This window comes from Sinocyclocheilus grahami, unplaced genomic scaffold, assembly GCF_001515645.1.
Source record: "Sinocyclocheilus grahami isolate Dianchi unplaced genomic scaffold, SAMN03320097.WGS_v1.1 scaffold113.1, whole genome shotgun sequence".
Taxonomy (NCBI): domain Eukaryota; kingdom Metazoa; phylum Chordata; class Actinopteri; order Cypriniformes; family Cyprinidae; genus Sinocyclocheilus; species Sinocyclocheilus grahami.
The window spans coordinates 145972-159606 of record NW_015505292.1 but is presented as its reverse complement, the minus strand read 5'-3'; the positions used below and the strand labels follow the sequence as shown (position 1 = coordinate 159606).

Below are 13635 nucleotides of genomic sequence, written 5' to 3'. Positions count from 1 at the left end.
CAAAGGTTCTCCGTGTTCTGCTGAATTTAGCCCATAGTATCAGGAATGCTGAGAAACAAAGTTTCCCTCTTTTGGCCCTCCTGACTTTCTCACATGCAGGCACCAGAGAGGCAGAGGAAGTAAAAATAGCGTTCATTGCTTGAGTATATTTAGTGGCGTTTAGCTTCGGCATAAGCGTTACTGTAAGAGAACTTGGCCAGTGGAGCAGCAAGGAGCGTCTGTGTGCCGTGTGATTGTTACTGTATACAGTACAACTGTGTGGGTGTATTTGTGTGTCACCATGTGTTCGCTAATGTGTGTGCATGTGCTTTAGGAGCTCCTCGGACGAACCTCACTGGAGACACAGAAACTGGAACTCATGGATGAAGTTTCCTATCTGAAACTCAAGCTAGTCAGCATGGAGGAGGAACACAACCACATTGATGAACAGGAGCAACATCACAAAGCCGAGGTACTGTATCAGTCTGTCAGTTCATACAGGGCAGTGGGTTCATCTGTTAAGAGATGGTATTTGTTTAAAATCATATTATTGTAGTTCTCTAAATAATTATAATTGTTTAGATTTGTTGACTAGGAATGATTTTGGTTGACTGAATGATGCTATTTAGGTCTTTTTGAGGTCTTTGTTGTCCACCTGTTGGCTCTAATTCAGTTGAAACCACACACACAGAAAGCAGCCATGTCAGTATATGTGTTGTTAAATACATTTAGAGGTGTATTAATAAAAAAGTGTATGGTTCTATAGAAGAGAAACTGATTTCAGGCACAATATTGTGGTTACCAAGAGCGTCATGTTGAAATACAAGATCAGTAAACATGCTCAAAAGGTTTTGAGCTGATATTTAATCTGATGTTTCCATATGGTGCATGGAAACATAACTAGAGGACAGGGAAGTCATGGTGGCATGTTTATGTTGTGGTGTGTATATGTAGATCCTGTAGATTTATCGCCCCTTAACACCTAATTACTTCTCAGACTCGCAGTGTAACACACTGTGTGCCGAGCCAACAGACTAAGCAGAGACTCAGAAAAACATCATAAAACTTTAAAGGAGCATCTGTTCTGTGCTTTATTTTTCTTGAGCATACTAAATCTCTGGCTTTCTGTCTAAAGATGGAATGGTTCCTTTTTCAAAACATTTTCCCAAACAGCAAGTGAACGGGTTTCCCACAGCCATTGGAAAACCTGGAACTATCAGAGAAGTCAAAGTCTTGAAGAGCCATTAATATTAACAGAAGCTTAAAGTCATGGGAATTTTCATAGTGAATATACATTTGTCTTGGTATCCTCGGCTCAAAATGTTTCATCTGCTTAAAGTTGTTCTTTGCGAGTGCAGTCTATATTGAAAAAGTCATTGGTCATTAGAAAAAAATGGCTTTTCAATTTCTCAATTAGTATGTGAACATTCTCCTGGTTTAATTTCAGGTAAGTATACCAAGGACTCAAAGAGACCAAAACAGGAAGGAGTTTAACTCTGAGCCAATAGTTGTCTCATTGTTATGTCTTTGACATTCATTTGAGTCGGGCTATCACAGAGACTCAGCCTTTCCACATTGACAGTGTGCTTACAGAAACATGATTTTCAGATATGTACACACACTTTCCAACCCCACGTCCCACAAATGCTCCCAGTGTCAAAAAGGCAGTGTGCTGATAAGTGAAGATGCTAATCAGTAGAGACACAAAAGCATGCGGTGGGCCTAAATGGGAGATAGTGACAGGCAGTTTGATGAGCACAAAATGACAGATGCCAGAAGTGCTCAGTGCTTGTCTTGACGAGTGTTTAGCTGCACACAACATGCACATGCTTTTTAACACATATCTGCAATGGGTGTCATTCACCTTTAGAAATGAAGCAAAAAGCGAAGGAAAGGCTGCTAATAGATGTTCAGTGCAATGTGTGTTTTCAGTTAGGATACATAGATTTTACTTTTATTTTTTTATTTTATGTGTATATTACATTTATATTTGCATGGATAAGTATGTAACACACACACACACACACACACACACAATGTATACACATTTATAAACAGTCAAATTAATAATTGCACAAATCTTGCTTGTCATAAAAGTATGTGCATATTCTGTGACTGGTTAATGTTGAAATTTGTGGGTTTACTGAGTGAATCTTGTAAATAATTATTTCTTACATTTTTTTCTCATAAATCCATAATGTTACTGCACCCTCTTCGTTCTGTGGTAACAGAGCTGTCCTTGCATTTGTTGCATCAACAAACACTGGCCTCAAGGGTGACAGCTGCAAGGCTCCATTCAACAGGACGGAGAGGCTGAAATTCACTTTGAACATACCACAGGCGCAAAACACTTTCACCACACACATCTCCCCCACTCTCAAACCTTCAGCATGGAGCTAAATATAAGCGTGGAACGTGTGCCTTATCATCAGCTTTAGCATCAACAAGGAATATCATATTAAACTTCCACTGGCTGACAGCCTTTGCATTTCTGTCAGAATAGCCAAGATTAGCCTGACTAATCATTCACTTGTTCACAAGTGAAAAACAAACTGAACATTAACATGCTCCTTGCTAAAGTCAGCTCTTGTAATTGGTGCATGGTACCGTCATATGTCACAGATTAAGTATTACAGATGCCCAACATTTATTTGAATCACAAGCACCTGCATTTTATCCTCTGAAATGCAGTATATTGGTTCCCAGAAAAGCTTGTCCTCATATAGACCCTTCTTTAAATTGAAAAGTAAGTCACAATGCAGGTCCCTTCACCACCTTTACCATTTATACAGAAGAACGTTATTTCAAGCATAAAGCATAAAAAATGCTGACAACATGGAAGGTATGTGTATAAACACTGTTGGGCATTGGTTGTGGACAGATTTTTTTTTTTTTTTAAGTTTGTTTTAAGAGAATTTCTTTTCTAAAAGTCCACAGGGCCAAATGCTAAAGAAATCTGAACCTGAACCTCCAGAAATACTTGTCTGGAGTGGACATGTGACTTATTAGATTCTAAAACCTAAAGTCCACAAAGCCAAAAATGAATATGCCTATTCAGAGAACTCCGATTAGTCATGAGTCTATGAATAACCATGTTTCCAAATCTGATCAACGTTTTCCTTTTTTCTGGCTTTCTTGTTTTTGCTCTCTCAGAGTGTGGTTAATCTAATTAGTGAACTACAGGAGCAGATGTGTAAATTCCAGGAGGAAATCAGCAATCGCATCCAGGAGCAGAGAGCCCTGGAGAGCCTGGGGGACAGTGGCACACGCGAGGCTCTCGACCAGAGCCCGGATGTGGGCCTTGGTGCCTCTGATGCTGAGGAATGCAGCTGCTGCTGTAGAAGTGGAGAAGAGAATGTAGGCAGATCCTCATTATGTGGTGGATTTACTTCAAGACCGCCTTTTTACCTCCTTGCTTTATCCTAAAACATAACCATTCCCCCATCTCACTTTTGGACACTTCAACAGGAATTGTTACTAACTGCCTCTTCCTACAGTGAATCCAATTTGTCTGTGGGCTCCACTGTGGGAATCTCATAGTTACTGGTGTTTGCAGTGTGTTGCGATGACAGAATGTCATGAATTATTTTGGGTGTAAACCTGCATGATGGAAGTTCACTAACGCTAACGGTTGCTGCGTAGATCCAGAGAGCTTCCAGAAGGGTTGTGGGCTTAGTGGTGACTCTATTAGATTCTTTTCCTTGATCAATTTGGGCAGTTTTTGAGGACCCAATTTATCTTTTTAAGAAACTAATAAGGTTTTCCAGGAATCTCCAGAGATTTCTTGTGTTTTAACTGCACGGTGTGTGGGTTTCATGGGTCAGTCCAAACCCTTTCTCCTGAATTCCTTTGTATTGATATGAATGACCTTAGCACGGAACCCCTGAAGTGGAATTTGTAGGGAAAAAGCCCATAGAACTTTCGAGTGCACAGAAGAACATTTTTCCACATGCACAAGAAAGTCTCAGGGTTTTATTTTTCTGCAAAGTCAATTTAGGGGCTCTGTACCTTAGACAGAAGCATAGTTTTTCCAGGAGCAGGTGCCAGAATGGTTGGATATTTGCCACTGCATGGTGGTGTGTAATTTGTTCTTCTTTGTTTCTGTTTTTTCATCAGGCTTTGTTGCAAGAGCTTCGCCTTCTTAAGAGCAAAGTTGAAGAACTGGAGGGTGAGAAATCACAATATGAAAGGAAGCTCAAAGCCACTAAGGTAATGCATATTTACCTCGTAAAAAAAGTTTACAAACTTTAACTGCCCCATCAGTATTTACTGACAGTCTCTTTAGCCATATTGGCTTAACCTTAAATGCAAACTCTTGTCAATGCAATTTCTTGCCCTGATCCCATAACTCTTCTATACATACTTTTTATTCAATTGTTCACTGCACTCTCACAATCTCTTAAGCTCTTATCATAATGAACGTCCCTCTGGCTTTCTCTTCCTTCAGCTTTCTATCACCTATTCCCTCCATGTCTGTTACCAGTCGCTCATGACCAAGCTTTCTACACTGAAGCTCACGGTCGAGCACACTCAAGTAGAACGACAGCATTGGGAGGAGCGCTGTCGGACAGCTCAGGTGTTTAACCCTGCTCCCCCTCCTTATCCCTTGTCATCCTCCCTGAGGAGTATGACACAAAGGAGAGGGCGATGATGGCCCTGTCCCAAAATGGCACCCTCAGTCCATGCGGTCCTTTGAGTTCACATGACGTAATGTTGCTGGATAACTGACCACTATAGCTTCCTTCGAGATCTGTTGACGACACATGGGGAGTACCCTTTTGAATCATAAAATGGGACACCCTACGGTCTCATGGACCATAGGGACACCCAAAAATTAAAGACCACATGACCGCAAGTTTGCATCAAGAGTGCCATTTAAGACAGGAAGATCCACCTCTGCTCAGGAAGTCTACGTTTTCCAAGCTTTGTCATAGTTCCTTGAAAATGTCCACTCCTTTGGTTGTTATGCCTCTCTGAGCTCCCAGTCCTTGTGCCTCTTGAACCCTCTTCCATCTAGATTTGTTTTATGTCAGGGGCATCCAATCCGGGCCACTATCCTGTAGAGCTTAGCTACAACCCCAATTAAACAAACCTATACCACATAATCACACTTTTGAGGATCACTCAAAACTTTCAGGGAGATGTGCTGGAGGTAAACTTTGCAGGAAAATGGCCCTCCAAGAAAGAGATTAGACACCCGTTTTACATAACTGATTGGTACTCGGTCAGTTGTTGACAAGCTCTTCACTAAATATTTTATGATTATCTTGCAACTTCGTGATCCCCAGTTTTTAATGGTGACCCGTTTAGACGGCTTGCAATTGCTCAAGAGCTTTAGCCAAGGATAGAGCTCCACATGGTCTAGCGGCAATATTTTAAACCACATTATGTGTGGAAGTGAGCAGTGTAGGGAAACTGAACATGTGGAAAGGTTACTATAGATCATCTATCTCTGTTTGTGTGAGTACTTGCTCATTAGTTTGGGTTCGTATGACTTCATTCTCTGGTAGATTGTCGGGACTGTCCATCTTGGGAACAAGGGTTGAGCAGTTGGGATGTAAACAGATTCACACACTATATCTGTACATACAGCACATTCTTTATGTACATTTCATCATGTCTTATTGTCTTCTATAGCCTGTAATGAAATACTACAAATCCTTTTTCCTAAGTTTAGTCATGTTTGCCTGTTACTACCCACGCAACCTTCTCTCGTGTTTGACTAAACAATGGCTGATGAGGGAATGTTTATTTGTGGTGCTGTTGGTGGCACAGAAATTACAGGAGGGTCATACATCATGCTATGTGCTAACATTTGAGCATTTACAAGGTTAGGACACTGATGTAAGGAATCTGCTGCCAAAGAAGTTTTAGCCAGTCTCAAAGTTCTGATGGGAATGATGTGATCTCTTCAAGATGATGTAATGCGAGAGTTTGAAATCTGTTATCTTGATTTAGCTAGCTAGAAAGCTACAGTGTGGAAAGAGTTTTTGTGTTTGTTAATTCAGCTCAAAATAAATAATTTTGTGCCTTTTTTCAACCTTGTAGCCTACTGTAGTTCCAGCATAGCTACTTGAATGGGTTTTCTAGGAAATCATGTCAAAGAGTTGTGCTAGTATTTTGGTGGTGGTATCCACCTTTTTCTTCAACGCGGAAGTAAGCCTGTTGGTGAGACCTCCGGTTCATTAGCCGCTATAGGTAAATAACGAGGAGAAAAACAACGTGCAGTAAACGGTAAAACTGTTTGCACTACAAACCAGTGTGTTCTTAATTAAGATAATACATTAAAATAATATAAGACACACCAACTTTCAATATCAAGCAGCAAAATGAACTGTTTTGTTCAGCTAAAAATAGCTGGACGGAGTGGATGCAGATGAGACCGGAAGCCAGACCCATAGAATTTACAAATGGCCATGCCCATTTTTACGCCAAGAAAAATGTGGATATGAACGCGAGCAATATTCTACATATGAAACAGAAAAAGCTTACTTGTTTGTGGTAGTCCAACTTTTTTCCCCCTATTTTGTGACAATATAGTGGGTGTTTTTAAGTGTGAATGTACCATTTATCACCCCCCAAAATGGGGAAGGTCATTTTAACCTGTATTTAACCCTATTGTGCCTGTCACTTTTGTGTTGTCAGTGTCAGATTCCCCTGTTCTCCCAAAAAGCATTCATATTAAGATACACCGTTGTGTAAACAGTGGACCTTGTTTTCTTCTTTCTTAAATGAAAATGTTAATAAAATGGTGGTTTAATCTAAAGATATTTTCACTGTGATCTGAAATGTGCTAATCTGCTAAAGTGTTTTTTTTAGACTGAGATTGCCAAACTCCAGCAGCTGCTTGCTACGAAGAATGCTGAAATCGAGTGTCTACAGAATCAGCTTCTGTCCCGAGGAACCATCAACAATGGCATCACAGAGACAGAGAGAGGTACCTCTAAGAAGATGAAATCCTAACGGTTGCTGAAGTGAGGCCTACTGAGGCCTTAGTGCAGAATAATTTAGCATTACATTAATAAAAGACACTTTCCACTAATAAGGTACAAAATAGGACCTCAAACCCTTAAAAATTAAGTCTTAAGGACGGTTTTAAACCCTGATAAGTTTGACTGTTGAATGTTGCTATTTTCTAGGAATAAACATCAAAGAAACATCAAAATCAAATAAACAAAATGTATGAATTACTAAATAAGTTTTGTGTGTGTGTGTGTGTGTGTGTATGCAGAAATGAGTAACAGGGTTGCAAATTTAGCCAAAATTAAGTTTAATAACAAATGTTGATTTGAAATGAACTTATATTTCCCATAAATTAAATTAAATTAAATTTTTTTCTTATGATAACATGGGTAACAAGGATGATGCTAGATTAATTTTACGTTAGATGATAATTTATCTAACATACAGTCTATAATAGTTTTCACAGTTTTTTTTATGCCTCTGCTCCTTTGTATAATGTAATAATCTGACACTGATGTTTACCCTGTTTGTGGAAAGTACCAAATACTAGCTGCATGGGAGTGACGATGTGTGCTGAAAAATGTTTATGTGTGTGTGTTGAAATTACTAACATATGGATCTTTTTGGTAATCACTACCTCCGCTCTTCACCGCTTCCTGTTGTAGTGGAATTGTGTAAGAGAAAGCTGAGAGACAAACGTAAGCACACATTTCAAAGTCACATTTCAGATCCTCCCATGCTGTCCCCCAGCTTGATTCAGCTGCCCCTTAGGGTTCCTGTCAATCTGGCTAATGTACACTGGCATGCTGTCAAGCCTGTCGCACCAATCCGCTCAATGGCTACCTGTGTGTGTGTGTGTGTGTGTGTGTGTGTGTGTGTGTGGAGGTGTTAAGTGGCTGAATCATGCTTGTCACACCCCGCAGCCACTCTTTGCTTTCCCATGGGTCTGTGAGCTAAAACTCATTAATATAGTACCAGGGCCAGTTCAAAGAAAGGATGAATCAACTACTCACAGCTACTATGTTTTGTATGTTACTGAACTTCATTTTAGCACATTTTAGCAGTTAATCTCATAATTTGTGCATTATTAACAGCCCAATAGTGGGTGTATTTTATTGACTGTGAAGTATTACTCAGTCATCACAGTGTGTGAAAAGACTGTGTAAACCTTTGTATATGTGAAGTTAAATGTAATACACAATTAGAAAATAATATTAATAATAAAGTATGCAGTATAAAGTTTCAAATCTAATATGTAAAATATATAAAATATTATATTATACATTAAAAAAAATCTGATATATTATAAATTGATTTATAATATTGAATTATTTGATTATATTTGTAATTCTTTATTATGTGATGTTAAATATATTGCACAATAATTAGAAAATATTATTAATAAAAATGTATACTATAAAGTATAAAAAATTATATATATAAAAAAGTACAATGGTGCCATTATGTTATAAATTATAGTTGACTTTGATTTTATTTGGAATTTATTTCTATATATGGTGTTGTGAAGGAAGGTTTCCTTGCTGGAAATACTAGGTCGTACTAGTTTAAGGAGGTCATGCTGGTTTTTCAAACATGGTAGCTGGTTCACTTAATTTAGCTGAGGTGGTCAGCCAGCTCTAACCAGGTTAACGCTGCAGGATGAGGTTGAGGTAACTGACGTGACAGAGGCAGTTTGTCTGAGCTTGAAATAAATCACTGCTTGGCTAAAAAGCATGTGTCAACCTGAACAAGCATGTACACACTTAGAGAGAATGTTGTTTTAAAGAGTGCAAACCTTCAGAAAGACCATCACGTCTTTCTGAACTTTTCTGGACTGTCACTCAACAACAGAGACTTTTTTTTCCCCTGGAGGGGCTGGTTTACCTCAACATCATCTCTCAGTGTGTTTTGTAAATGAAGTGTGTCACCACAATGCAGTGTTGGATGAGTAACTAACTAAAAGTAGCAACATTTTATTTAGCTTAACTGTAGTTCAGAAAAGTTCATTCATTCTAGTAAATCAAAGTCTAATTATTTCTAGTCAATCAATTTGTCCTAAATGTTTTTCATATACTCCAGAATATTTCATTAAATCTGCTGTGCATATCTATGTTCATTTAAATTAGGGTGTATTCTAGTATTGTATTTATTGTAAATTTACACATTCAAAATCATCTAATGAAGTTTGTTTTTGCAAGTAGATTAGTGTATGTAACTGCATATTAGCGAATCTTGCTTGTAGTCTAACTACATTGAAAATCTAATGCTACTTATAATTTAAACTAGCTTCCCCAACACTGCCATAATGATGTAATGGTGCATATATTAACTGAGTTTTACTCTTTTTGTTCCAGATCAAGAGCTGCAGAGGTTAAAAACTGGAATGGAGACGCTAATAGCTGCCAATAATGAAAAGGTATGTCAGCATCTGTGCACTTTGCATTTGTTAACAGGTCCAAAATCTGCAGGAAGCAGCATGCATTTTGTAACGGGTAGAGGGGTTTGTTTATAGACTAAACATCAACTCTATTTTGTTTCTGAAGGATCGACACATAGGGGAACTCCATCTTCTGTTGGTCCAATACAGAAAATTGAAAGACAGCTTGGCCCTTTCTCAAGGTACCTTTGAGTAAAACTTAATTTTACTATTTTAATGTTTTAGTCACCGTTACTAGATGAATTTGACCCTGAATGTGGTTCTGTGTCTCTTCAGTGACCAACGATATGTTGCTGTCTGGCAGCAGTGAAGAAGATCTTAATGGCACTCGAAAAATAAGAGCCCCGACGCATAAAGCATACTCTGACATTGTCAGATCAGAGCTACAGGTACTGTTCAAGGTTTTAAACGGGTCATATCAGAGAAAAACTGCATCTTGCTTTTTTGAATTCCGCTTGCATTCCCTTCCTAGTACAACCAGATAATTTATGGAAAAACAGGTCATTCAGAAATCATCACAATGTTGCAACCATAAGCACATTAACAGAGTGGGTAGTTTTACATGTGAAGAAATTAGCCAATAATAATTTATATATAGAAGTCTATATGCACTACCATTTAAAGTTTGGGGTTGGTACGATTTGTTTAATGTTTTTGAAGGAGGTCTCTTATGCTCACCAAGGCTGTGTTTATTAAAAATACAAAAATACGTAATTAATAAAAAAAATACAGGTGGATCTCAATAAATTAGAATGTCATGGAAAACTTCATTTATTTCAGTAATTCAACTCAAATTGTGAAACTCGTGTATTAAATAAATTCAATGCACACAGACTGAAGTAGTTTAAGTCTTTGGTTCTTTTAATTGTGATGATTTTGGCTCACATTTAACAAAAACCCACCAATTCACTATCTCAACAAATTAGAATACTTCATAAGACCAATAAAAAAACATTTTTAGTGAATTGTTGGCCTTCTGGAAAGTATGTTCATTTACTGTACATGTACTCAATACTTGGTAGGGGCTCCTTTTGCTTTAATTACTGTCTCAATTCGGCGTGGCATGGAGGTGATCAGTTTGTGGCACTGCTGAGGTGGTATGGAAGCCCAGGTTTCTTTGACAGTGGCCTTCAGCTCATCTGCATTTTTTTGGTCTCTTGTTTCTCATTTTCCTCTTTACAATACCCCATAGATTCTCTATGGGGTTCAGGTCTGGTGAGTTTGCTGGCCAGTCAAGCACACCAACAACATGGTCTTTTAACCAACTTTTGCTTTTGGCAGTGTGGGCAGGTGCCAAATCCTGCTGGAAAATGAAATCAGCATCTTCAAAAATCTGGTCAGCAGAAGGAAGCATGAAGTGCTCCAAAATTTCTTTGTAAACGGGTGCAGTGACGTTGGTTTTCAAACAACACAATGGACCAACACCAGCAGATGACATTGCACCCCAAATCATCACAGACTGTGGAAACTTAAAGCAACTGGATTTCAAGCAACTTGGGTTATGAGCTTCTCCACCCTTCCTCCAGATTCTAGGACCTTGGTTTCCAAATGAAATACAAAACTTGCTCTCATTGGACCACTGGGCAACAGTCTAGTTCTTCTCCTTAGCCCAGGTAAGACGCCTCTGACGTTGTCTGTGGTTCAGGAGTGGCTTAACAAGAGGAATATGACAACTGTAGCCAAATTCCTTGACACGTTTGTGTGTGGTGGCTCTTGATGCCTTGATCACAGCCTCAGTCCATTCCTTGTGAAGTTCACTCAAATTCTTGAATCGATTTTGCTTGACAATCCTCATAAGGCTGCGGTTCTCTCGGTTTGTTGTGCATCTTTTTCTTCCACACTTTTTCCTTCCACTCAACTTTCTGTTAACATGCTTGGATACAGCACTCTGTGAGCAGCCAGCTTCTTTGGCAATGAATGTTTGGGGCTTACCCTCCTTGTGAAGGGTGTCAATGATTGTCTTCTGGACAACTGTCAGATCAGCAGTCTTCCCCATGATTGTGTAGCCTAGTGAACCAAACTGAGAGACCATTTTGAAGGCTCAGGAAACCTTTGCAGGTGTTTTGAGTTGATTAGCTGATGGACATGTGACCATATTCTAATTTGTTGAGATAGTGAATTGGTGGGTTTTTGTTAAATGTGAGCCAAAATCATCACAATTAAAAGAACCAAAGACTTAAACTACTTCAGTCTGTGTGCATTGAATTTATTTAATACACGAGTTTCACAATTTGAGTTGAATTACTGAAATAAATGAACTTTTCCACGACATTCTAATTTATTGAGATACACCTGTATGTAAAAAATTCCTGTGATGCAATGCTGAATTTACAGCAGCCATTACTCCAGTCTTCAGTGTCACAGAAGTCATTCGTGCTGCTTTGTGGAAACTATAATGTAACTCTTTCAATATCTTACTGTCACTTTTGAACAGTTTAATGCATACTTGCTGAATAAAAGAACTGAATTTGAATTTCTTTCAAAAACAAAAATCTTTCATTTGAAATTGTCAGAGACAATTGTTTTTTTGGTGCAAGAAATCTTGACTAACATTATAAGCGGACTTCAGGGGAACCCCTAAAATGCTAAAAGGCGTAGATTGTGGTCCATTTGTCTCCATATTTCCATTCAACTTTGGTTAGGTTTTAAGGTCTACTTCTTTTACTCTCCACAGATGTCTTCCCGAGGCCCGTCACCACTCCTGGTCTCTCCTCCGTGTTTACAGAGGGAACTGGACTCCAGGTGAGCGAGCGGTTGTATTAATAACAGTACATTGATGATAGCAGAGTCTCAGTGGGACGCTGTTCTTAAAGGCAGTAGGGATCAGGAGGCCTATTTGGGAGAAGGACCATTTAGTTGCAAACTCGCTGTCCTAATCATTCACCCAAGCTAATATGATTTTGTCAACTCTATCTCTCTTCCTTGCACTCCATCCCATTCTATCCTTCTCTGACCCAGCTTTCGCAGTATACAGCCCTCCAAGGAGACCTCGATGGTATGCATTGGCGACTTGGGCTTTTACAGCAGACAATGGCAAGTGGAGTGTGTGTGTGTTTGTGCTGGTTTAAAATGGGTTCTAAAGTAGCAGTGGCCTTGTTCTTGTAATGTTTTTGCCACACACCACACACGCTGTCGTCTACTAATCAGTCAATTCCTGTGATGCAATGCTGAATTTACAGCAGCCATTACTCCAGTCTTCAGTGTCACAGAAGTAATTCGTGCTGCTTTGTGGAAACTATAATGTAACTCTTTAAATGTTTTACTGTCACTTTTGAACAGTTTAATGCATACTTGCTGAATAAAAGAACTGAATTTGAATATCTTTCATAAACAAAAATCTTTCATTTGAAATTGTCAGAGACAATGTGGAAAAATTACATTGTTTGTGTTTTGGTGCAAGAAATCTTGACTAACATTATAAGCGGACTTCAGGGGAAACCCTAAAATGCTAAAAGGCGTAGATTGTGGTCCATTTGTCTCCATATTTCCATTCAACTTTGGTTAGGTTTTAAGGTCTACTTCTTTTACTCTCCACAGATGTCTTCCCGAGGCCCGTCACCACTCCTGGTCTCTCCTCCGTGTTTACAGAGGGAACTGGACTCCAGGTGAGCGAGCGGTTGTATTAATAACAGTACATTGATGATAGCAGAGTCTCAGTGGGACGCTGTTCTTAAAGGCAGTAGGGATCAGGAGGCCTCTTTGGGAGGAGGACCATTTAGTTGCAAACTCGCTGTCCTAATCATTCACCCAAGCTAATATGATTTTGTCAACTCTATCTCTCTTCCTTGCACTCCATCCCATTCTATCCTTCTCTGACCCAGCTTTCGCAGTATACAGCCCTCCAAGGAGACCTCGATGGTATGCATTGGCGACTTGGGCTTTTACAGCAGACAATGGCAAGTGGAGTGTGTGTGTGTTTGTGCTGGTTTAAAATGGGTTCTAAAGTAGCAGTGGCCTTGTTCTTGTAATGTTTTTGCCACACACCACACACGCTGTTACTAATCGATCTAGTTGTGGCTGGAGCATTTCCTTTGATATTTCGATGTTTTCAATATTCCTCTGGTGCAATAATCAATTACTAGATACATTTAGCATAAATTATCATTTTTGCAGTATATGTGCAACTAGAAAATAATTTTGCTAACTTTTTTTGTACACTGTGAAAGAGAAAAAAAGAAAAAGAAATGGTTAAAAAAAATTCAATTGAAAAATGTGTTAACGGTGCAAAAGATTTGTAAAAATGTAAATGTAATTTT

The 13635-nt window shown here is 38.9% G+C and overlaps 1 protein-coding gene across 1 annotated transcript in view; it reads left to right on the top strand.

Annotated features, from left to right (window-relative positions):
• The first annotated feature begins 200 nt into the window (after positions 1–200).
• The window catches only part of LOC107589191 (liprin-beta-2-like), an 18813-nt gene continuing 5378 nt past the window's right edge, over positions 201–13635 (top strand). Inside the window, exons 1-9 of the mRNA XM_016277556.1 lie at positions 201–451; positions 3133–3336; positions 4096–4188; positions 6799–6916; positions 9297–9358; positions 9486–9561; positions 9656–9768; positions 12054–12121; positions 12338–12412. Coding sequence (XP_016133042.1) covers positions 359–451; positions 3133–3336; positions 4096–4188; positions 6799–6916; positions 9297–9358; positions 9486–9561; positions 9656–9768; positions 12054–12121; positions 12338–12412 — 902 coding nt within the window. The 5' untranslated portion in view covers positions 201–358. The remainder of the gene's footprint in view (positions 452–3132; positions 3337–4095; positions 4189–6798; positions 6917–9296; positions 9359–9485; positions 9562–9655; positions 9769–12053; positions 12122–12337; positions 12413–13635) is intronic.